This window comes from Setaria viridis, chromosome 3, assembly GCF_005286985.2.
Source record: "Setaria viridis chromosome 3, Setaria_viridis_v4.0, whole genome shotgun sequence".
NCBI classification, from domain to species: domain Eukaryota; kingdom Viridiplantae; phylum Streptophyta; class Magnoliopsida; order Poales; family Poaceae; genus Setaria; species Setaria viridis.
The window spans coordinates 34633727-34657919 of NC_048265.2; the positions used below are offsets into that span (position 1 = coordinate 34633727).

At 42.4% G+C, this 24193-nt stretch overlaps 1 protein-coding gene across 3 annotated transcripts; it reads right to left on the minus strand.

Annotated features, from left to right (window-relative positions):
* Positions 1 to 11530: 11530 nt before the first annotated feature.
* On the minus strand, positions 11531 to 23433 carry LOC117849820 (coilin). 3 transcript variants are annotated; one of them, XM_034731511.2, is made up of 13 exons: positions 23156 to 23433; positions 22730 to 22794; positions 21831 to 22100; positions 20862 to 21050; positions 19355 to 19424; positions 18352 to 18426; positions 17402 to 17600; positions 15729 to 15766; positions 12990 to 13280; positions 12685 to 12756; positions 12312 to 12467; positions 12027 to 12231; positions 11531 to 11960 (listed from the first exon to the last, which is right to left on the minus strand). In XM_034731511.2, the coding sequence occupies exons 1-13, from the start codon at positions 23366 to 23368 to the stop codon at positions 11731 to 11733; spliced, it is 2073 nt and encodes a 690-aa protein (XP_034587402.1). In that variant the 5' UTR covers positions 23369 to 23433; the 3' UTR covers positions 11531 to 11730. The 3 variants fall into 3 exon arrangements, with proteins under 3 accessions (XP_034587402.1, XP_034587403.1, XP_034587404.1); XM_034731512.2 differs by having other exon boundaries at positions 11531 to 11948; positions 23156 to 23431; XM_034731513.2 differs by having other exon boundaries at positions 11751 to 11943; positions 23156 to 23432.
* Between the last annotated feature and the right edge of the window lie 760 nt (positions 23434 to 24193).

A 24193-nucleotide genomic window follows, 5' to 3' on the forward strand; every position in this document is an offset into this window, starting at 1 on the left:
CTACTTTTGTCTTGCCAGCGGGCTTGCGTGCACTCATGGTTCGCACCATGTGACCGCACCCCCCGTTCACTTGCCCACTCCCACCCCGCATCCCTCCTTCCACCAAAATCTTCCTTCCCTCGCTGACCCGGGACAGGGATACAAGGCGGGAAGATTTGGGCGAGCCTGGGAGATGGCGCCATCCTGAGGATAAACGCATAAGAGGTTAGGATTATCACTCCATTCCCGCACCACTCCCTTCACTCCCCTTCATTTTCCAGGTGCGCCTTCTCCTCTCCCTCCCCTTCTTCGACCTCGGTTCGCCATCAGGTCGAGGTCCTCCGGCACCCTACTCTTGGTCCTTCGGTGGTGTGACAGTACATCTGTGCCTCCTCTAACGATACTTCCTCCCCTCTCCCATCTAGATGTGCGCTGATATGTTGATTCATCAGTTTTTGTTTGCCGACGAGTAACCCTACCTTCTTATATTCTCATATCTGTGCGGTGCTTCTGTTCGTGTGCATATGGATCTATATTTTCGTGATATGGATATATGTTTATTCAAACATGTGGATTGGATTTATCGATTTATGTGGTCAGGGGATGATGCGAAAATAAAAAAAATATGAGGCCAACCTTTACTGTACCACAATTTCTTTGATCATACTACACCTTGCAATTGAATCATATTTTCATTTTATTATAAGGCATAATGGCTTGGTATGTTGTCTACCGAGGTAGAAAGCCTGGGCGTATGCAAATTGGATCACATGCCATCAACAGGTGACTGGTTATCCAAACTGTTGCTACAAGAGTTTCACTTCCAAAAAAGAGGCAACTGCATTTTTTTCTTGAGTTCATTGATGATGCAGATGTCCAAGTTCCTGTTTTGGGTGCACAAATGGCGGTCAGCACAACACCATGACTCCGTATCATCATTGTGGTGGAGCTTTTTATTATTCTGGGGATGCTTGTAGTAATTAGTTTCTTTTGGAAATAATTTAGGCTAAACATAACACTTTATTTGCTCATGCTACTCAACATTGGTGGTAACCTCACCAAAATGGTCCTAGGGTGTTCTGAACATCTGCCATTCATCCTACCAAACAAGACCTCTTGTGCCAACTCATACACGAAAACAATCCATCCAATTTAACCAAACAGCAGCTTGGCTCATTCAGAACGACGGCAATGTGCAACCAAACTAACACAAGTGCATCAGGCCATCCCACCTTCTACTAGCTGGTACCACCCCTCCATCTTATATGTCTCACCCCTTTGCAACCAATCACACCCTCAGGTCAGTAATAACGTGCGAGTTGTTGCTAAACGCTGCCTGGCTTGCTGCGTAAATGCTGGGAAACGGATTTTCTAGGTGACTGCCTGGTATCACGAAAACTTGAGCCAAAATAAGAAAACACTACATACTTACTCTGTCCAAGACCTCAAAGCAACCCAAGACATCATAAAAGAGAAGCAAGGCAAAGACACACGAAGAAATGAAGCAAAACGGTGAAGATTTATCACAGTCGCAATATCAGAGTATAAGTCAGTGATCATAGTATGAATCGGTGATGGCCATGAAGGGATCATAGTATGAATAAGTGACTGGCAAGGTTTGTAGTCAACACGTATCATAGGATGATACGGTGATCATAGTCGCAATCATAGTATGAATCGGTTTGCTCGGCTCGGCTCGGCTCGGCTCGGCATCGGCTCAAATTTGGCTCTAGAAGTTTTTATGCATGCACCAAATGATACGGTGATTACAGTCGTAATATCAGAGTATCAATCGGTGACCACCGATCGACCGATTGATACAGTGATGGCTATGAAGGGCCATAGTATATGTCGGTGATCACTATTTTTGGTGATCGTTGGGGTAACGGCTAGTTTTTTTGGTTGGCTCTATATATACCCCATGCCTGACCATTTGAAGTGTGTTAGAGCTTGGAGAAGCTATAGGCTTGGTTCTCACATACACACAAGTGCTCTAGCCACCAAAGTGCTGAAGAGAAGATTAAGGCAATTAGCATAAAGTTTAGGTCTTGATTAATGCTAGTTTAGGCCTATTAGCGCATTGCTTTAGGGATTAGCCTAGAGTTAGGTGAAGTTTGCACACCTCCTTTGTATCGGTGCTTGCGCACACCAAGAGTTGTAAATCCGGGACTTGTAAGTCGTGCGAGACCCTCCAACCGCGTTTGTAGAGTGGCCGCTGGTGCTTGTGAGAGGGAGAAGAGGCTCTCGGAGTTTTGCCCAAGCTCTGCCAAGCGAAGAGCAGCAAGTAGCATCCGGGAGAGGCTAGGTGGAGACCAACTTGTGTGTGGGGAAGGCCCGTCGGCTATCCTACGGACCGGGGAGTTTATGCCCTTGCATGGGCATTCTCTTCGAGAGGGGCTCCAACAATGAGGACTAGTGGAAAGTTTTGCTTTCCGATACCTAGTAAAAATCGTCGTGTCGTTGTGCCGGGAGTTTGCCTTCTCTACCTCATTTACCATCCGCATTTCTTTTTGCACTTTACATTCCGCGTTTAGCTTTCCCAGAATTGCCATGTGCAGTTTATAGGATTGGAACCTAGGGTGCAAAACTCTTTTACGGTAGAGATAGCAACACATAGAAAATCCTAGTGTACATCTAGATAGAAATTGGAATAGATTTTTATATATGCTTGAAGCATGTTCGCATGTCATGTTTTCTAGAGGAGAAAGGCTTTGGTGTTTGGAGAGTGACGAAACATGGAATGGGACCCCTAGCTTGGATGAACAATCCCACCAAGATCGATGAAAAAGAGTTGCATCTCAATGCTATTGCTTGGAATTCAATTTTTGAATCTCTTAGCATTGAGGTGTTTAATAAAGTCTATGAGCTTGAAAGTACACACGAAATATGGACCACGCTCATAGAGCTCCACAACGGCACGGGTGATGTTAAAGAGCAAAAGTATAGCTTGATCAAAGAAGCTTTTGATTCTTTCAAAATGTTGCCTAATGAATTAGCTAATGACTTGTACTCAAGTTTGAATGTTATTGTCAATAAGCTAAATGTAATAGGTTTGACCAAGCTATCTGATGTGGACGTCTCAAGAAAGATCATCCATGTTCTTCTCAAGGATAAGTACGCCGCCATCATCACTTACTTCCATTGCTTCGAAGACATGAACAAGTTGAAGCTAACCAAGATCTTGAACAAGATTATTGCTCATGAGCTATCTATAAAGATTACCAAAAGCCATTCTCCCTCAAGTAAAGATCTTGTTACATCAAGCAAAGAAGAGAAGGAGAAGCAAAAGGAAGAGAAAAGTGAAGATAAGAAAGAATCTTCCACATCAAGCAACAAGGCTCAAGAGCAAGCATCAAGTTCAAGCTCAACCTCAAGTGAGGCTTCAAGTTCAAGTGATGAAGAAGAAGAAAGTGATGATGAGGTGGAAGGTAAAGAGGATGATCAAGCTAGTAGTAGCAACTCCTTCGATGATGAAGAGGTCAAGCAACTTGTGAAAGGAGTAAACAAGCTACTCAAGAAGCTAAACTCAAAGGGTGTCCCTACGAAACTATTGGTTTGGAACAACCTAAGAGAAAATAAGAAGGAATGTCTTGGTTATGGTGAGGAGGGACACTACATTGAGTATTGTCCGTTGATGGAGAAGGGACACAAGCAAAGAAAGAAAGAAAGAAAAGAAAGGAAAAATGAGAGGAAAGCAAGCAAGAAAAGGGCCTTCACAAGAATTGCAAAAGGTGGGTTTGATATGACAAGCTCTAGTAATGAAGAAACCCACCGCAAGCCACGTGTTTTCTTATCATCATCAAGCTCATCGCACATTTGCCTAATGGCCAAAGGTATGAATAAGAGCGATATAAGTGATGATGACTCCTCCCCTTCCATTCATGAGCTTGCGGATGTTGTTTGTAGTCAAGAGGTAGTAATAACAAAACTTCTTACTAAAAATAAGGAACTCAAAGAAAAATTGGCTAGTTCATCATCCAATTATAAATAATTGGCCAAAAGGTTTGATGAGATCATTGACCAAAATGATGAGCTAACTAAGAAAATTGAGGTCCTTGAACAAGCTAAAACTACCTTTAACAAGGCATCCACACTGTCGGATTTATAAGCTCGGTAGTTCACCAGGGGGTTACCCAAGTGGTTGACTTGTAGGTGAGGGTGATTGCGAAACCAAGAACTCAAAGGTGATCACGAGAACACAAAAGGGGACACGAGGGTTTTAGATAAGTTTGGACCTCCGGAGAGTAATACCTTACGTCCTGTATGCGTGGATTATATTGCTTTGTATGAGATGAGTTTCGATGCCCTCGAGAGGCTCCCTTTGCCGCCTTATATAGGCTGACAACCAGGAGTTACAAGTTGGTTTGAATCTAACTACTCGGTAGTTACATGGAAGGTAATCTGAGTCGGACTACCAAACGTGTTCCATGATATCCGAGCAGATTTGGACTATCTTGTTACCTTGACGTGTACTCCAAGTAACTTCGTGTCCTTGACCCATATGTCCTGGTCGGCGGGTCCACTCGTCAGGTCCAACCAGTATCCTGGTCGATGGGGACCCATGGGGTACCCATATCCCTCACACACCTTTTCAAAATAAATCTAAAAAAGATGCATATACTTCTTGCATTGATTTAATTGATAAATCTTACTCAACATCTTGCAATGAGACTTGTGCTAAGAATGTTATTGTAGAAACATGTGATGATCTCATTGCTCAAGAAAATGATGAGCTCAGAGAAGTGGAAAGGCTCATGAAGGACTTGACAAGGCTCAAGGATAAGAAGAAAGTAAATGAAAGCAAGAAACAACCTTCTCAAGATAACCATCCCAAGATGGTGAAGAAGCTTGAGAAGGGTGCAACCGTGACATGCTACTATGCCATCAACAAGACCACAAGTCCTATGAGTGCAAGAACAAGAAGAAGGGGGAGCGAAAGAAGAAAGTCAACTTCAACATCAAGCCTTACTTAAACGTTGACATGAAGAAGAGCACACCCTACCTCCTAAAGAAGAAAGATGACAAGGTGATGGCTCACTTGATCAACAAAGCAAGGCAAGGGATGGAACCAACCTAACTGGGTGCCCAAGGAAATCATCACTACCATGAAGGGATCCAAAAAGGTTTGGGTTCCAAAGGAGACTTAAAGTCCGCGGGACTCGGAAGGATTTGGAGACTTGGCCACAAAACAAGAGTATTTCATGCAAGTGCCAGGTTAATCAAGATTTGAAGCAAGTTGCAAATCATTGATGAATCCAATACCCAAATCCTCCAAAGATAACTAGGTAACTAGATGTCTTTCATGCACTTTCAATTAGCATCTAGTTCCTATACTTGTCTAGGATTGCATCAGCATATTTTATTTCCTTTGCGTTTTCTAGTGTGTAATTTCATATGGTAGGTTGCTTGTGTTTATCTCTAACCCTTGAGCAACCTACATGGTTCATTTGTTGTAGGAAAATGGCACTTGTGCTTATTTCATATCTTATGAGCCTAGTTAAAGGCATAGGATAACTTTCCAATGTCGTTATTGACTAGTGCATGTCTCTCACAAGTAATTCAAATACTTGTATGCATATATTTAGGGGGAGTTATCTTATTTGTGATTTTGAGACTAACATTGTTTGCAAGCTTATCATGTGCTTAGTCTCATATTGAAAGAAATGGATCTCCGGAGATATGCAAGCATTATCCTACAAATGGCACCTAAATATTCACTTGGTATCTTTGTCTACAACGATATCATGCATTTCAATTCATTTAAAGCTATCTTCATGCATAATATATGATATGAACCCGCTAGGGTTGATTCCCGATCTTTCGATGAGAGGCGTGGGATAACTCGATTGGTCGATGGAGACGACGTTCACGGCCCGACTACAGCCTTCCAAGCTGCGCCTTAGCAACCGATACACCACCTCCAATGGTTGCCGCGAAATATAGATTAAAATCCCCATCTTATCTTAATTGACTAGTTGTGCATATGCTTTGCTATCCAGTATATATATGCACATACTTAGGGGGAACTTAGTCTATGTTATGTGAGTTTCATGATCATGATCTTATTTGCCTTCCATATCCAAAAGATCATGATCTAAACTCTCCCTTGTGCTTTTCATGTCTTTCTTTTTCGGTGTTTGATTCCAAAGGTGGAGAATTTTAGCGACCAAAGCAAGTAAACCTTGAAGGGGGAGCATGCAAGAAAGCAAGAACCTCAAGTGTAGGGGAGATTGTACATTTCAAGCTTGAGGGAGATTGCAAGAATTTGGTCCAAGAAAGGGAGAAAAGTGGCATTGGGAATTTGGTCCAAGAAAAGGAGAAAATTGGTATTGGAATAAGGGGGAGCTTTATGACCACATGAGCACATGAGGGGAATTTCAAATTCGTTTTCAAATTGGTAAGAGCAAGGTATGGTTTAGTTCAATTTGGTATTTATCGCATATTTAAATTAGCATATGTTCTTGCTCTTGCATTGCATCCAAGCAAGTAGTTATTTTCAATTTCCCTATTATTGCTTGCTTTGGTTGTATTGGCATCAATCACCAAAAAGGGTAAGATTGTAAACAAAATGGTCCTAGCTAGGCCATTAGTGATTTTGGTGATTGTGTGTCAACACTAACCTATGGGCCTAACAATGTTTGTGAGTATATAAGGTTGAGTCATATGGATGCAAGAAAATAGACTTTGGTGATCAAACACATCAAAATAAAGGTCAAGAGGACATGTGCAAGGCCTTAGAAGACCTTAAAGCAACCCAAGACATCATAAAAGAGAAGCGGGGCAAAGACACATGAAGAAATGAAGCAAAACAGTGAACATTCATCACAGTCGCAATATTAGAGTATCAATCGGTAATCACAGTTGCAATATCAGAGTATCAGTCGGTGATCATAGTATCAATCAGTGATGGCCATGAAGGGATCATAGTATGAATTAGTGACTAGCAAGGTTTGAAGTCAACACGCATCATAGGATGATACGGTGATCACAGTCACAATCATAGTATGAATCAGTGTGATCGGCTCGGCTCGGCATCGGCTCAAATTCGGCTCTCGAAGTTTTTATGCATGTACCAAATGATACGGTGATCATAGTCGCAATATCAGAGTACCAATCGGTGACCACTGATTGGTACGGTGATGGCTATGAAGGGTCATAGTATAAGCCGGTGATCACTATTTTTGTGACCGTTGGAGCAACGGCTAGGTTTTTGGGTTGGCTCCATATATACCCCATTGCCTAGCCATTTGAAGTGTGTTAGAGCTTAGAGAAGCTATAGGCTTGATTCTCACATACACACAAAGTCATGTAGCCACCAAATTGCTCAAGAGAAGATTAAGACAATTAGCATAAAGCTTATATCTTGATTAGTGCTAGTTTAAGCCTATTAGTGCATTGCTTTAGGGATTAGCCTAGAGTTAGGCGAGATTTGCACACCTCCTTTGTATCGGTGCTTGCGCACATCAAGAGTTGTAAATTCAAGGCTTGTAAGTCTTGCGAGACCCTCTAACCACGTTTGTGGAGTGGCCGCTGGTGCTTGTGAGAGGAAGGAGAGGCCCTCGGCGTTTTACCGAAGCTCTACCAAGTGAAGAGCGGCAAGGAGCGTCCGAGAGAGGCTAGGCGGATACCCACTTGCGCGTGGGGAAGGCATGTCGACTATCCTATGGAGTTACTTGATCGGGAAGTTTATGCCCTTGCACGGGCATATTCTTTGAGAGGGACTCCAACAATGAGAACTAGTGGAAAGCTTTGCTTTCTGATACCTCAATAAAAATCGCCGTGTCGCCACGCTGGGAGTTTGCCATCTCTACCTCATTTACCTTCTGCATTTCATATTGCACTTTACATTTTGCGTTTACCTTTCCTAGAATTGCCATGTGTAGTTTATAGGTTTGGAACCTACGGTGCAAAACTCTTTTACGGTAGAGATAGCAACATATAAAAAATCATAGTGCATATCTAGATAGAAATTGGACTAGGTTTTTATATGTGCTTGGAGCCTTAATTTTTAGAACACCCAATTCACCCCTCCTTTTAGGGTGTCATGGTCCCTTCACACCTGAGGGGAAGCAAGGATGGAGCCTCGAACGTGGATCTCTTGCCTCAATCCTCGCTGGTTCATATTAGTAGGAAGTCAAGCTCCTGCAGATAAAGTTCCGAGGTTTGAGGCAGGTGGCGTGAGAAACGTGACCACGTGGAGAAGTTCAATTTGAACACGTGTACCCTAATGACCTTTGTGTACGGCATATTCTAGGAATGTAGTAGTTGAGTGTGGGTATTTTTGGAATGTAAAGTAGGCCAACGGTCACTGTAAAAGGGGAGCCCTATCCCGTTATAAAAGGGGATCACTTTTTTGATGGAAGAGAGAGCATTATTTCCATTCAAACCCTAAATCTGTTCGGTGTCAAATTCGTTTGAGACCAACAAACGACATGAGTGTTGAAAGTACCGGATGTCATTTTAGGCCATTCTCAATGGGCATTTCACATTGGTGTTTCCAAGAATGCCATATAAGTAAGATTCTATTTAATTCATAGTTGAAATAGCTTGATGCAAAGTTTTATTGTTTGTTGTTTCCAAAGCTACATGCAAGACACATGGTATCTCGGAAATAGTGTATACAAGGTTTCATGGTGATGAAACTGCATTCACCTCTCTCTTCATTAATTCTTTGACACATCAAAAAAACGCTGACATGTCATCCTATTTAATAATAAGAATGAAACTCCCACCGAGAATGATCTTATATAAGGCGTATGTACCCATAACCATTCACTCCTGGTGTTACCTAGTTTAAGTAATCATGATCAGACTCCCCTACCATTGATCATTAATATCTAGTGCATAAGATTTTTATACCATCAGCATATGAATGATATACTTTTTATTAGTTACAAAAGAAATTTGAAAATATAAAAAAATGCTCACCTTAATATATTATTTATTGGAGACCACACCTTGTAAAAAAAAAGAGTCATACGTTATATTCTAGAAGAATGTGTTAAAGGAGTTAAAGTATTGTTCTCGTACCTAATAATTTCAGGTGGGCCAATTGCTTACAAAGTATAGCTTTACTTCCCACCTTGACGAGATTTTTTATGTATAAATCATCGCGTCACTTTGTGTGATTATTCCAGTTTACTTGTTAGCTTCTACTCGTGTAAAAGTTCACAGCAAGTGTGATTTGCTTGATTTCCATTTCAAACATCTTTCCTTCATCGGTTGCTGTTACATGGTAAGATGCAGAAACGCAGTTCTCGGAGTGGTTGATTTCTTTTATACCACTTCGTTGACTCTACTGGGTTGGTGGTCAGCGTTCAGCAAAGTTGATAGAACTTGGGGGTAGTGGTTATCTACTTTCTCCAACAAAGATTGGAGTGGTTGGAATCGCAGTATTAAAAAAACAATCTCTTTCCTAAAGGAAACCGAAGGCAGCACGGCTAATGGGCCGGGTGTTTGCTATGAGAAACGACGGCTGCTTCCTCCTTGTGCGTTCGAAGTGACAATGACAACTGGACTGCAACCATGGAATTGCTGCCGAGCCCAACACTTTGCTCATGGCTCAAGGACCTGATGCACTGCAGCAATCTTCCTTCAAGGCTTCAACTGGACTGATGATGATGGATCCAGAATTCCAGATGTCTATATAGCTACACGCCTACGGCTACGCTGGACATACTTTGGCAGTTTGACTTGCGGACAAGCAGATTCTCCCCGTGGCGGTAGTGTAACGCCTGGCGCCATTTCTCTCCGGCGGCCACAGCATGCATCCTAGCTGTGCACTTGGGAGTCTCAGGTTGATTGCATTGCTGAAGGACGCCCAAGTGTACGATATTTTATAGGGTGATACTAGCGCCCGGACGTCCGATCCGGAGCACTAGCGTCGGATGATTGGGAAGCAGAAATAATTCCGCTGCAACATGCTTCATATGTTGCATGCAACATGCAAAAAAATAAAAATTCTGGGAACAAAGTTCTGTCGCAATATTTGTGAATGTTTCGATCAACGTTTCGTTGGAAAAATTCCTTTAATCTAAAACATGTCGCAACATTTTGTGCAACCTCATACATCATCTAATGCAACATTTCGATTTTACAGTTGCAACATCCCGAACCCAGAAATAAAATCATCATCAACTTTTGTAAAAAAAAATCACCGTCAACCATGCAACATAAAAATATTACTATTGCAACATCTCAAGTTAGATACTGTAACATCAAAAAATCGAACATACTATAGAACATCTAAAAATCAGTGTTATAACATCAATAAAAACATGTTGAAACAACTGAAAAAAGCAGTTGCAACATCTGTAAAATCCTACTGTAACCTTGAAAATGGTACCACAATCTCCATCCATCCAGAACAGAATCGGACTCAGTTATGAAACATTCACACAAATCTATTGCAACAATTCGATTAGCTCTTGAAACATCCGGTAAAGCTACTGCAACATCAAGAAAATATTACCGCAACAAATCGATTTGCTCGTTGCAACACATACGTATGCAAGAGGGGATGAATGCAACACTCAGCAAACATCCAGAACACCTGCAACATCCAAAAACCTCTATTGCAACACCATGGGGTACCTAATGCAACATGCTCGACGAGAAGAACTGTCTTCAGATGTAGAATCGAGCTTCTTTCGTGCTCCTTTCATGGCCATCGATGAGCACGAACCAAGGCGATGGAAGAGCTCGATGCTGCGCTTGGGGGCCCTGCCCGAGGTGGTGCCAGATCTCCAATGGCTCCCCGCCGTCTGAGCCGCCGATCCCGCAAACAACGGTGGCATCCAGGGCGGGAGGAGCGGCGGTAGCAGGGAGATGGCTTTGCTACTGTAGGTGCCGAGAGAGGGTCCACAAGTGTTGGAGCGCGCCCAAGACGCAGCCGCAGGAGGATGTGCTGCTTCCGCTCCGTGGCACGGCCTCGCGGGAGCGAATTGTGGCTGACATGGAGTGTGTGGAAGAGGAGGAGCTCGTCCATAGTCGACAAACAAGGTAGCAAAGAGCATCAGGTGTGCATGGCAGCGAGCACGGAACGGGATTGAAGGAGTAGCACTCTTGCGCGATGGCTGGCGCTGCTTGCGTGAGAAGCAAGAACAACAGTGTGCGCGGCTGCTGGTGTTGAAGCAAGAGCAGCACGTAGGTCAACAGACGGCGACCATGGTGGTTTGATGGTGGATTATCGTTGCATGTTTGGAGAAGAGATAAAGCATGAGAGAAGGGAGAGCAGTAGTACATAGGTATGCTTGGGGCAGTAGTACATAGGTATGCGGTGGGAGCAATGAGTAGACAGAAATATGCGGTGAAAATTTGTGGAGGATGTGATGCCACGTGCGCGTCTGATTTGTTTCCAGCTCCGGACAGCTGTTTCATAGCATTACCGTATTTTATATGTTAGGATAAAAAAAGAGACCAACTACAAGGTAATCAGGTAAAAAAAAAGAGGAAAATATTTTAGATGGAACAAACCGGATTCTGCGCAACATAATTAGTGGGGTGCTAGTAAACAGTTTCTACCTAATCGTCGCATATGAATAGCAAGCGCTCGACCAACAGAGCCCATCCCTTCCAAACGATCAGCATTAGTTCCGGTTTCAAGTCGACCCGAACATTACCACAGTAAATCTTCCTCTGCCAAGCTTTATACATACAAAAGATCAAGCTTCAACCTGCTTTTGATCTCTCCAAAAGAACGGATCAACCCGCAGTTACATAGGTATGCTTATAAAGCTGGGTACCCGGGTATCACTTCCCATACTTTCGGCAGGGTGGCTTACCCCTCTGGCTGTTTTTGCCCCTCAACATTGCCATTGTCGGGCCAAGAGCACTGCTCCTGAGCGCCCTATAAGACCAAGCAGACGTACTAGCGTTTCGTTTCCAAGTTCCCCAGCCATTTTCCTGAACATCAGTCTTGTCATTGGAGGGCTCGACATTTTCTTCCCAGACTGTATTCTCCGTCTTTTCTGCACATGTTTCTGAATTACTGTAATACCAAAATGGTCGGCGTGGAAACAAAATACTTAAAATAGCAAGGTCCGTACCTAGCGTGGCTTCTTGATCTTTAGTGTTGTTTGGCACCATGCCTGGTTTCTGGCAGTCAATTTTACCTTCATTATCGTCTAAGGTAACTGTCTTTCCAGCCAGTGATCCACCTTTGCATATTTCTGCAGAGGGAGTACTGACAGCCCCTGGTACCGACTCAATACCCTTCAGTAGCCTTACATCAAGAAGTGAAGAGTACTCGATCTGCAGAAGATATTAAGCATGATGCATACCAGGTTCAACTAGCTGGTAATAAGGTCATAAAGTGGAGAAATATTGATTACCTCCAAGGAGCCATCTTCCTTGTAAGGTGACAAGTCCATAAACATATCTGACTCGCCCTCGGGCTTGTTTTCCTCGGTGGTGACCATTGGATGCTCAGGAACAGGTAAGAGAATGATACGAAGTGATATGGGATCATATATCAGAACTTTTCCGACCTGAAACAGCAGGGTGAAACACGTCTTAGTTTCGCTCAAAACTCAACACTGCCAAAATTAATCTAACATCTGCAATGCATTTTTTTTCTTCATGTTTTCCCAAGCCCCCAAGCATTTAAAAGTTGCTCAGTTGGAACTGGATTAATATCGCTTCCATTTCAAACCACCCTGACAAAAAAGAAAGTATAAAGAGTGTGCTACTGGAATTCTGCCATACACGGTAAGAGGACAGCTCTGGACACAATGAGGAAGACAGCTCCACCAATCGATAGGCGATCAGATCTCCCTCCTGCAAGATACAGAAGATTGGTAAACTCATGAATGAACAAAATCGACAATAACATAGATCATAAGATAGCAACTGTTTAAAGCATATAGATACTAGAAAATCCTATATGTATCCATGTTTTTCACAACACAGCATTGTCATTCCGGGTTTATATATTAATATATTTATCGTATTTAATTGCTGAACAGGGGATGTAATCAGTAGCCTCATCCCAATTCTATCGAATGAAATACCTTTGGAAGTCGTGTTAGGGGGTACAAGCTCTCAAAATCCAAAGGTTCACCATTAAACTTTTCTTCATTAGCAATAGTCTTCACACTTGGCCTCTTAATATTACTGCTTTCATCATCCTTTTGATTACTGACAGCACAAAAATCATTTTCAGTAATCTTTCTGTCAATGAAATGATGGTTAGCTTCCATGCTGCTTCCAGCACCAATATCAGCATATTTCTTGTTCGAGTTATTCATTCCCCACTTCTGGCCCTTCTTTTTGCTCATAGTTCCACTCCATTGGAAAGTGCCCTGTAACCACAAGCAAAAACATCAATGAGGAAGCAAGTCAAAGCAGCTGCAAACAATTTTCAATGTTTTCATGTGAGGAAAGAAATTACCATGGTTATTTCTCAGAGCCTTATGTAAAATTTCCATTTAATTTCTTTACTTTAGGGATGTGCATTAAGTACTTATTTAGTTATTTTAAATAGGTGTTTTTGTTAGTCAATCGTCCTATTTTCTAGATCTCAGTGAAAGCAATGAAGAGATTGGATTGATAGGGGGATAGGTGTACATATATATAGGGGTGAGGAGATCTTGAGGTTTATAGAAACAAAACCAAACAAGATCTCCTTGTATCCCTCTAGCTATCCAGGCCCCCTTTTTCCATGCTTGCCGCCCCCGGAGCCAGAGGCGGGCTGCTGCTGCTGCTTGGGCGCTGTGTTGACGAGGAAGAGCCAGAGGTGGAGCTGCCGGTCCCGAAGGAGGCGATGAAAGCGGCACCGGACACCGTCTTGGCCATGGTGAGCTCCTCCAGGAGCAAGTCGTTGTGCGCTTGAAGGAAGGTGGGGAAGGGACGACTGCGCCGGAGGTGACGGCCAACATCCTTGTAGCGCTCATTGAGGCCCCGAATCACGTTCAGGTCCAGTCCGTGATGTGCTCGCCGAGGTCACGAAGGAAGTCCGCCATGGTCTTGAAGCGGTGGCAGTAGTCAGTGATGGAGAGCTCCCCCGGGAGAAGTTGCGAAACTCGGCGTCGAGGAATAGAGCCCGCATTTCTCTATTACCGAGAAACTGGGACTCAAGGGTGAGCTGGGTGGCACGGGCGGTGGCGTCGCGCTCCATGACGGCGTCGGCGAGCTCGCTGGAGAGCGTGCTCATGAGCCACGAGAGCACGACACAGTCCATGCGGACCCAATCCGAAGACTTGGGTGCGACCACATCGGAGAGAACGTGACCTTCCAGGGAGTACTTCCTGAGCGTCACGAGGAAGGACTCGCGCCAGCGGGGGAAGAAAGACGACGTGACGTCAAGGACGAGGGGAACAAGCGCGCGGATATTCTCAACCGCCACGGCTTGCGCGTGGAGGTTGATGATCACAACAGCTTTGTCTTGGAGGAGAGCCTCGCGGACGGGGACGTCCGAGGCAACGGAGCCGACGTCGTCACCGTCATCCTCATGGTGGGGCTCGAGCAGCGGCGGGGCCACCTTGGCGCGTTTGCGGGCGACGAGGTCCCGGGCAGCGATGGCGTGGGCGGCGAGCGCGTCGCGCTCCTTGTCAGCAGCCTTCGCCTCGCGCTCGGCAGCCTCGGCGCGAGCAATAGCGGCATCGCGAGCTTCCTGGGCGAGCTTCGCCTGGGCAGCACGCTCAACGCGCTTGGCAACAGCGGGATCGAGGGGAGCCGAGTCGTCGAGGTTGGAGACGGCGCCGTTGGCGGTCGCGCCGAGGGCGAGGACGGAGGCGCCAGCCATGGGTGCAACACCAACAGATCGAGCGCACGAGGCTGGAGCGGTGGCGCGCACGCGGGAGAAGGGGAGCGGCACCTGGTGGCTGCTCGCTAGGGTGCGGCACCGGAGGCAGCACGCTAGGGTGCGGAAGGTGAATCAGGGAGAAACCTGGACTCGTGATACCATGAAAGCAATGAAGATGCGCGGAATAGTAGATTGGATTGATAGAGGGATAGGTGTACATATATATATATGAGTGAGGAGATCTTGAGGTTTATAGAAACAGAACCAAACAAGATCTCCTTGTATCCCTCTAGCTATCCAAGGCCAGCCGGCGCTAGGCGCCTAGGCTCAGGCCCAATACACACACACGCATACACCACAGATACAGGTTGTCTAACACTCAGCCAATCATTAAAAACTCAACAAGGCTATTGATCCCCTAAATTATCTTCTGAAACAAAATGAGTAACCTACGGTATCATTAACTCCAATCATATCATTATAAGCTGGAGGAAATATCAGGTGTACAAGATTAAATTAATGAACACATACACAGACTTAATCTTGTGCATTAGATCAAACTTGAGAGGCACGAGTGAGATGTCAGAATTCTTCCATCCCTCTTATTCACCTTTTCATTTGACTTGAAAGTCGAAACTAACCGGGCATAAGTCACCCAAAGAGGGATGATGCACCCCCCCACTCAGATCAGATCCTACATGTGGGATTTGAGTTTGCGCATATATTCAACAAGACACTATTGTGCACTTGATATTTCCTCTATAAGCTAATAATGCAAATTTAAACAAAATAACAAACAAAAATGTAACAGCAAGTAAGAGTTCAACTGCACATAAGTCATCTTCTTACAGAAATGCATATTTTATCAAAATAAATCAAGTTCAAGTGCTAGATAAAAGTGAAGTTTCTGTAATAACATCCAGAGGCCTTAAAACTAATACACTGCTGCAAGAAAGCGCATGAAACTATGATGAAGAATGAAAGGACAAGAGAAGTAGTAAGGAACCTGTATCTCCTTTGCTGGTGACTTGTCAGGTTGTCCACCTGAAAACAGAGTATATGTCAAGTTGCCATTAACTCGGCACATGAATATCAAATAGCAACTGAAGATTTCATAGTGGCACATGAATATCAAGTATATGTTAGCCAGAACAATTTAACAAAGTAAATAGATATGTAAAACATGCAAGTCATGAAGGGAAACTAGAATTTAAGTTCCAATGGTTATATAAGAGAAAGTTATAGCTTCAACACATACAAAATCAGTTTCTATTGAGTTGGTGTCATCCATCCTAACACTAAAACCAACTTGGTGAACTATTACCAACTTCCCTTCTTTATGTGCATCCATCCAACACTAAATCAAGGTAGAAAACACAGGAGATTATGTATAATCTCAAGTGCGCACTAGTATCAACATCTGGTCTTCTATGCCAGCTTTCTATTAATAATGGGAACATTATGCCAGACCTAGCCCCTAAAGAACAGCTTTGACTTCCAACTCTCATCCAAAAATACTTTAAATCTTCGCACAGGGCTCTACTAGAAAATTAATGTATTTTTTTATTAATTTCAGCTGTAACACATGCATTAAAATGCGGATACAATTATGAATGGTAATAGGTCTTAGTGAAAACTTATTAAAGAATCAGTATATCAGCTATTGGTAGACTTAGGATCTCAGAACACCAAAGTATTGTTTGTGATGTGCATAGGAAAATTAGAGGCCTCATGAGTCTCAAGGGAAATTTGCTATAAAACTATGATATTGTATTTATCTGCTATCAGTGCTGCTGTATTTTCCTTTTGCAAACAGAAAGAAAACAACGATGCTTTGTGCCATTTTTATTAGTCAAACTCATTGAATTGATAAATTTGCCTGTTGCCTTCCCTGTATGATGATATTTTGCTGCGCGAAAATGGTAGTGCAGTGTAAGAGAAAGGCTGAGGATTGAGAAATTTTCCATTGAAGAATAACAAGCCCAACAGGTTTAAGCAGTGCAATAGTGTAGATCAGCAATAGTGTGTGTTTTCAGCAACTGACAAACACACAAATAGCATTGCACTCCATTGATATCACAAAGTCACAGCAGCACATATGGAAACATAAGCATGTGCCCTGTAAACACAGCCTACCTACGTGTTGTTGGCAATGGCCAAGGTAAGTTCCCTGAACTCACTCTCAAACACACGCACACTTGAGCTGGGGGTAGAAGAAGAAAAGGGGAGAACAGAGCACACACACAAGCTGATTCAATTGGTGCTGCTGAACTGATTGAGCTGCAGCTGCTCTTCTACTCTTTATAGAAAAACAAAGTCAAACTAGAGTACATACTAGAATGAGTGCTTCTACCAACTACATACGACTTAGTACAATACTTGACAGGGCATGCTTGCCCTTCTACTCATGGCACTGCTGCCATATATGGCAGACAGGAGCCAGTAGCAGGTCAAGGAGCTCTACCTGCTCCATTGACTTTTGCAAAAGGAAGAGATTAGCTTAAGAGCTGAGCAATTTATCCAACACGTGTAGGCTTGGATTAACATAGAAAAAGGAGTAGGAACTTCTATAAAGGTAAAGGAAAGAAAAATAAGATGTGGCCGAAGGAGTCTAGCTAATTGCCACCCCTTCCACATGCGCTTCCTATGTTATTATGTTCATTATGGGCAGAGCCATACCTGCCGGTTCAAAGCGAATGTGACCAGGCCGAACCACAACTGGAACAATCTCATCTGATGTATCAGATTCTTCCTCATCTGCTTTGTGGCTAGAACAAGGAACATGTGATCCGTTTTGATTGTTTGATGGGCCAGGCAAGCTATCTTGGTTGCTTGGTGATGGACAATCAGCAGCTATTGGTGAATCTTCATGCACATTCTGCAAAGTATACATTGTGCATTAATATATTGATCAGCAAAACACAAATATAGCAGCTCAGTCAACACAACATCCGTCATCTATTGGAATGCTGTTCCAAAGTGCAAATTTGCGAACCATGAAGGCCTGCATCCAACAACCAGAACACATTACAACTCCCGTTCTCATAAACTGCAGTCATTTCCCCTAATAATGCTTTCCCATAAACCAAGAATCTAACCCTTCTTGTAGATTTTTTTTTGACCTTTTTTCTAACTTTATGTACAGTTTTTAACCCTATTTTAATATATTTACCACAGTAGGGGCCTCCCCTACTGTAATTACCTCAAAAACAAAAAGAATCTAACCCTCAATCCTCACATGTCCAACTCCTACAACTTCACCACCACTGGCATTGATTGGACACCCCTCCATATTGTCACCTTTTCTAAGGGAGTACAGTGGGTAGGTGGACACCAGCGAAGAGGCAGTTTAGGAAGACAGGGCAGTGGGGCAGCCCTTTCACCAGTGAGAAGAAGTGCTACAGAGGTCAGATCAGGAAAAGGAAGATATGGGGAATCAAAGTTGGGTTTCATGGAAAGATGCGAAAACTAACTTTGAAATAATCCATATGGGGTTGCGAGTTCAAGGAACTGGCTTCACCCTAATAGTGCGTCACCAATCCAGCAATACTTGCCAGTTGCCAACATTCAGGAAATTTCAGTATATAAGATAATCATAAAAAGCTAGAAAGTAACATATCAACCAATACCTTTTCTGTTTGTAGTTTTGATTTCTGCCTCAGTTGCCTTTTGATTTTCTTGCGACGAGCACTTCTACTCTCCGACTGACAAGGCAAAATACAAGGCAAAGAGAGATACATGTGTTAACTAAATTAAAATATGTAGACACAAGACTGTTACAGCATCAAAAATACGAAATGAAATTTCTCTATATTTATTAACAATCAAAATAAAGGAGAAATAGATGAACAGAGTTAAGCCCAGTGTCAAATGTTAGTGACGCTGGATGCATAGACTGAAGGGGAGAAAAAAAAACAAGAGAAACAACCATTACAATCATTTGGACCTCAGCGTGCAGGAATGAACCAGATAGAAGGACTATCGACTATGAAAAAACTTAACCTTACCAATATAATAAGCAATACTACAAAAGATAACATGAATTACAAATAATCCAATAGTTAAATAGAGAGAGCATGTGGAAGGGTTTTGGAACATAGAAGCATAGGTTATCCAATAACCAAAGGCATGGGCTAAGAGCACATTCAAGATCTATTGATGGCAATGCACCAATGCATGACCACTAACTTTGGTTGCGCCTGGCGCTGCGACTTATAGTTGCTTCATTAGAATCACATTTATGGCACTTTTAATATTGGGCAATTAGCAATAGCAGACTACTTTATAAATATATGCAGAAACTTCCACCACACTTGTTAAAACAATATAACTAATAACTGTATTTCACAAAACTAAAAGGCAAATTATCGAACTACTGACTTTGGGGTTAAAATAAGCCACACATGAAGAGATATCATAAATAGGTAGATGTGAAAGATATTTGATATGGTGCATCTTTTGCAATGAGGTAAAATAGATTAGTTATCAGCATCACAATGGATTATGTCACAAAGGATGATTAACATCTGTGAGTAGCAAAATTGATGACTAGGTACATAACACACCAGGAATTTTGATACAAACAAGCACACAGAGTCAAACGCATGACATATCAAGAGCAGCAATATATACCTTTTTTATGTCACTTTGAGCATTACAGTCTGCTGCCTCCGTCTCACATTTCAACTCAGTTTGATTGTTCCTAAAAAATCATGATATGAATTTTCCGCAGTGATATGATAGAACAAACAACCCTTCTAGATCCCTGCTGTTGTCAATATGTCTCCCACATCTCATTTTTGTTTACTAAACACACCATGCACAAACACTCCCCAACCTCCAAAACTGGAATAAAAAAACTTCCCGCACGATTTTATTTGTCGCTTCTATCATATTCCCTCACTCTCACATCCTCGTGTGATGTTGAAGACTATCCTGAATGTTCGATTTTTTCCCTATGTTGATGAATATGTGCATGTTTGGTTCATGCCTGATCTTACTACAACTAAAGTTAGGGAGCACGGCACACAACACTTTGAGGCGAAAAAGTCATGGCCACAATTGAGGCGAACTTGGGCAAGAAAATGGCACTTGTTTTATAGCATGAAAATGAGTCTTTGGTGTGTAGGACATGCCACATATATGATAGTGAACAAAAGAGCTGCCTAAGAAAGTGAAATCCGGTTCGAGCTAAAAAAACCAAAGTCAAATCTGCACTATCTCAAGCTTGGCAAAGTTTGTTCATGAACCAAACTACCAAAATAATAAAAGTAGTGACTTATAAGCAGGATCCTGAATAGATCTCTATAGATTTTTACAGAATTTGCTGTTGAGCAACAAAAACAACTGGAACCCTAAATATCTACAAATAGCTAGCTATGTTTCACTATATGCTACAGCTGTGCAATAGCTTTTCTGGGACTATGCTGTGAAACCAGGAGAACCACAATTTTTATAATCTTGCTTATAAGAGGGAATATGGATTTACACCATTCTAATATACACAGATTTTACTTATTTTATGCCAACTGTTTGAACTATATTATGACTAATTGAATTGTTCTCATGTTAATATGGTTGATGCTCAAAATAGAATCAAATACAATACAAATCATGATAACAGAATCGCTGAGATCAATTATGGCACCAACAAGACAACAATATATCACTTCAGTGAGGCTTTTCATTAAAAAATTCTTGTTCATATTAAGACTACTACAATTAAAAATCTTGTAGATATAAACAAGAAAGCCACATGTCGTCAGTGCTAGAAATTTGCTGGTTATGGTCAATTTTTTTGAAATGGACAAGCAATTTGCTGTACAAGAACAATGAAATAACCAGTTTTACATCAGAATTTAAGTAGCCAAAAGAAGACACCAGAGGAGAGGCATTGGAGAAAAATAGGTAGCAACAACCACCCAACAAGCTATTAACCTGAACTCTACACTGATGACTAGTGGCAAACTCACTAGGAACAAATTGTTACGTGCTTTTTGTAAATGACACATAATGACATGATGACATACAACAGAGCAATACAATTTAAACTGATTGTGGTCGACAGGTTTATTCAAAAAACATTTCCCAAATTAGAGTGACACAAAAACAATATCTGGCATAGGACTTGAGATAATACCTCTCTGCTTTTGGCTGTTCCATCGAGGTAGCGGTAGTTTCAGGTTGTAGTGTTTCCTTCTGAGTTTCAATATCAATAGCTGACAACATCAAGTTTTTAGATCCACTCTGATCCTGGTATTGCTGAACATTATCCTCCTTGCTGTCATCTATATGCTTTCCAGAATTTGCCACCTTCAGCTTCTTTCTCCTGCACCAAAACATCAATGAGATAGAATGGACATATCGCTGAACAGAATAGAGATGCTGACATCAATAATTGTTGTAGGGAAAAGTGTATTTTTCATCATCCCTCAAGTATTGCAAAAGTGTGACATTCATTCCTAATGTTTCATTTGGTGCAGATCAACCACTTAACTAACTAAATCGGTGTATTTACCATCTTCACCATAGTCTAACAATGGTTATATGTCATATAACATCAGTTTAGGCCATGTAATCATCTTACTGATCACTGGTTAGTCACATCTATAGTTCGGCGTGAATCGGTTCCGTTAATTTTTCAGATACAATTTTTATGGGATAGACAATTTAGAGGATTTACTGATTTTTTTGTGGGCTTTATATCTTTGACTCAACATATTACATCGTTAAGCAGAGATTAGTCAGATGATTTACCTGGCATAAACCGCCAATAGATGGTACTAAACCATTATTAAACTAAGGTGGGGATGATAAATGCAATAGTCTAGTTTGTTAAGGGGTTCATTTGCACCAAATAAAAATATGAGGGATGAATGTCACACTTTTGCAATACTTTAGGGACGGAAAATACACTTTTTCCATTGTTTTATGATTCTAATAGAAAACTTTCAAACGAGCATAAATCAGCTTGTATGGACGAGCAAAGCCGGTTTAGGGGATTCAAAAAATCAGAACCCTGTAAAAAGAAGGGGGGAGGAGGTCCCACCAAAGTGATATTCCATAGTTGGCAAAAGAAAAATGCTAAAACGAAAATATATTAGTATACTTTATCTCAGGTATTCCTGCAACGCCATCATGACACTTCCTCTTTGAACATGCACCATTATTTTCTATGTTGTGGCTAACGGTTGCATTTTCTTCAGGCTGGCGATCACCATCTTCCTCTTCTTCTTGGTACTTACTGCCATCCTTTTGATACTCAATCGCAAGTATTTCATGATCAACTGGAAGTGGCCTCTTCTCTACAACCTCAGGATCTTGAATGCAGTGCACATCATTGTGCCCTCCAAGCTTCTTGCAGGATTTTTGTTTAACCCTGGCAATACAAAAGAACATTAGCAATTGCTGCCATCACTTGTGCAAGAAGTGGCCCACTGTTGTGTGCTTAATAGATGCATAATGCAAGGAAATACTAAATCAAAAACAAGGGAGGCATATCTGGTAGTTAAAAAACAATGGAGCCCTTCACTGTAACCTTTTCATAAGCCAAGATGGTATTACTGCTTCAATTACACCATAACTCATTTGATACTCCAGCTTTATGTTACCACTAGCCATTATATGTTCTTGTTGTTAATACAATGACCAATATTTGTCTTCAAGGAAAATAACTACCCCCATATTATGAACATATGGTCTGGTGTACAATATTGCTTGTCATAAGGATGTCCCGGATTTCCCCAAATAACTATTGTTCTAAGGCACAAGAGTTGATCAGTGTAAAATCTGCTTCATTGCTAATGTACACAGAGGGGAATGAAGAGACACATGATAATGAAACCTAGCACCCTGCAGATTTCACATGGAGCTCTGTGGAGACTCATTCCAACCTTTCCTTTGTGGTCAGAATTAGAGATGAAACCGAAATATCAAGATGCTACCAGAAAAGAGAATGATAAAAGGCACTACATTACATATACTAAGATACCAACAGGCAACAGTTACCTTATGATATCCTTGTCCCTGAAGATGCAGATTGACTCGAATGGTGGCAAGGCAAACCCATCCATCTGCGCACAAGATATCATTCATTCCTTATTTATACACAAAGCTCAGGTATCCGCTTCTTTGTACAGAATACAAACATGAATAAGAAATGGGGAAAAAAAAAGAAATCAGATCAAATGTCCAACACAAGCTCAGGTATCCGCTTCTTTGTACAGAATACAAACATGAATAAGAAATGTGTGTGTGTGGGGGGGGGGGGGGGGGGGGGGGGGCGCACTCTTGGAGAAAACCCGCACGAATCGAGCAATCAGGTTTGGGGGGTTAAAGGAACCCCTGCACGGAGGTGGGGAGATGGAAAAGGCAGCGAGAAAACAGAAGGGGGAAAGGATCCCAGCAAGGAGGAGAGGTGGCCAGGCCCCCTACCGAGAGGACGACGCCGCCCGGGCAGGAGCGACGGAGGCGGAAGCGCGCGGCGACGTGCGCGGCGAGGTCGGCGACGGTGGCGATCTCCGGGCGGAGGAGGAGCCAGCAGCGCCGGAGGCCTTCATCCCTCTCCGCACGTCGGAGGAGGCGGCGGTTTTCGAACACCAGGCGGAGCCTCACCGGCGCGGGCGGCGGTGGCGGCGGCCTCGCCATTGGTGGTGGCGTCCTGGTCTGAGGAGGGACGGAGGGAGGGTTTTGGGTTTTCTTCGCCTTTTTCAGTTTTTCCTTGGAAGGTTTGGACAGCGGCGGCTAAACTTTAATCGTGTCAATCGCATGTTCGATACTAATTAGAGGTACTAAATATGAGCTAATTACAAAATTAGTAGCAGAACCCTAGACTAAATCGCGAGACGAATCTATTAAACCTAATTAATCTATCATTAGCGAATGGTTAATGTAGCACCACGTTGTCAAATCATAGACTAATTAGGCTTTATAGATTTGTCTCACACCTACGTTTAATATTCCTAATTAGTGTCCAAACATCCGATGTGATAGGGGTTAAAGTTTAGTAGCCCCTATCATCCAAACACCCCCAAATTTGATATGAGCCTTCGGAGTTGGGACAAGCTAGAGAGATGGATTGCACTGGCACCTTCGCTTGGTTTGCACATTGTTACTGGTTATTTTTCGTATTATTTTCATTATATTTTCAATGATTCTCTATCTTTTTCATATGAAGCATACACTAATATGCATACGCACACTATAGATAATAGCATCTTCAAGAGACTTCTCGAGATGTTGATGGTGTTTGCTACTGAAAGAAAAATATCCGTTAATTTTTGGAATAAATTTAAAAAAATATGAGTACGCATGCCGAGTTAAAGACTTATGGTAGATTCTGCCACGAGGAATCTTACCCTTTCATTATTTTAATCCTTCATGGGTTTAAATGGGCTTAGCCCACTAGAGAGGCATACACTAATATTAAGCTGTCGTCTTCACCATACCCTTCATGATTGATTCGTACGCTCA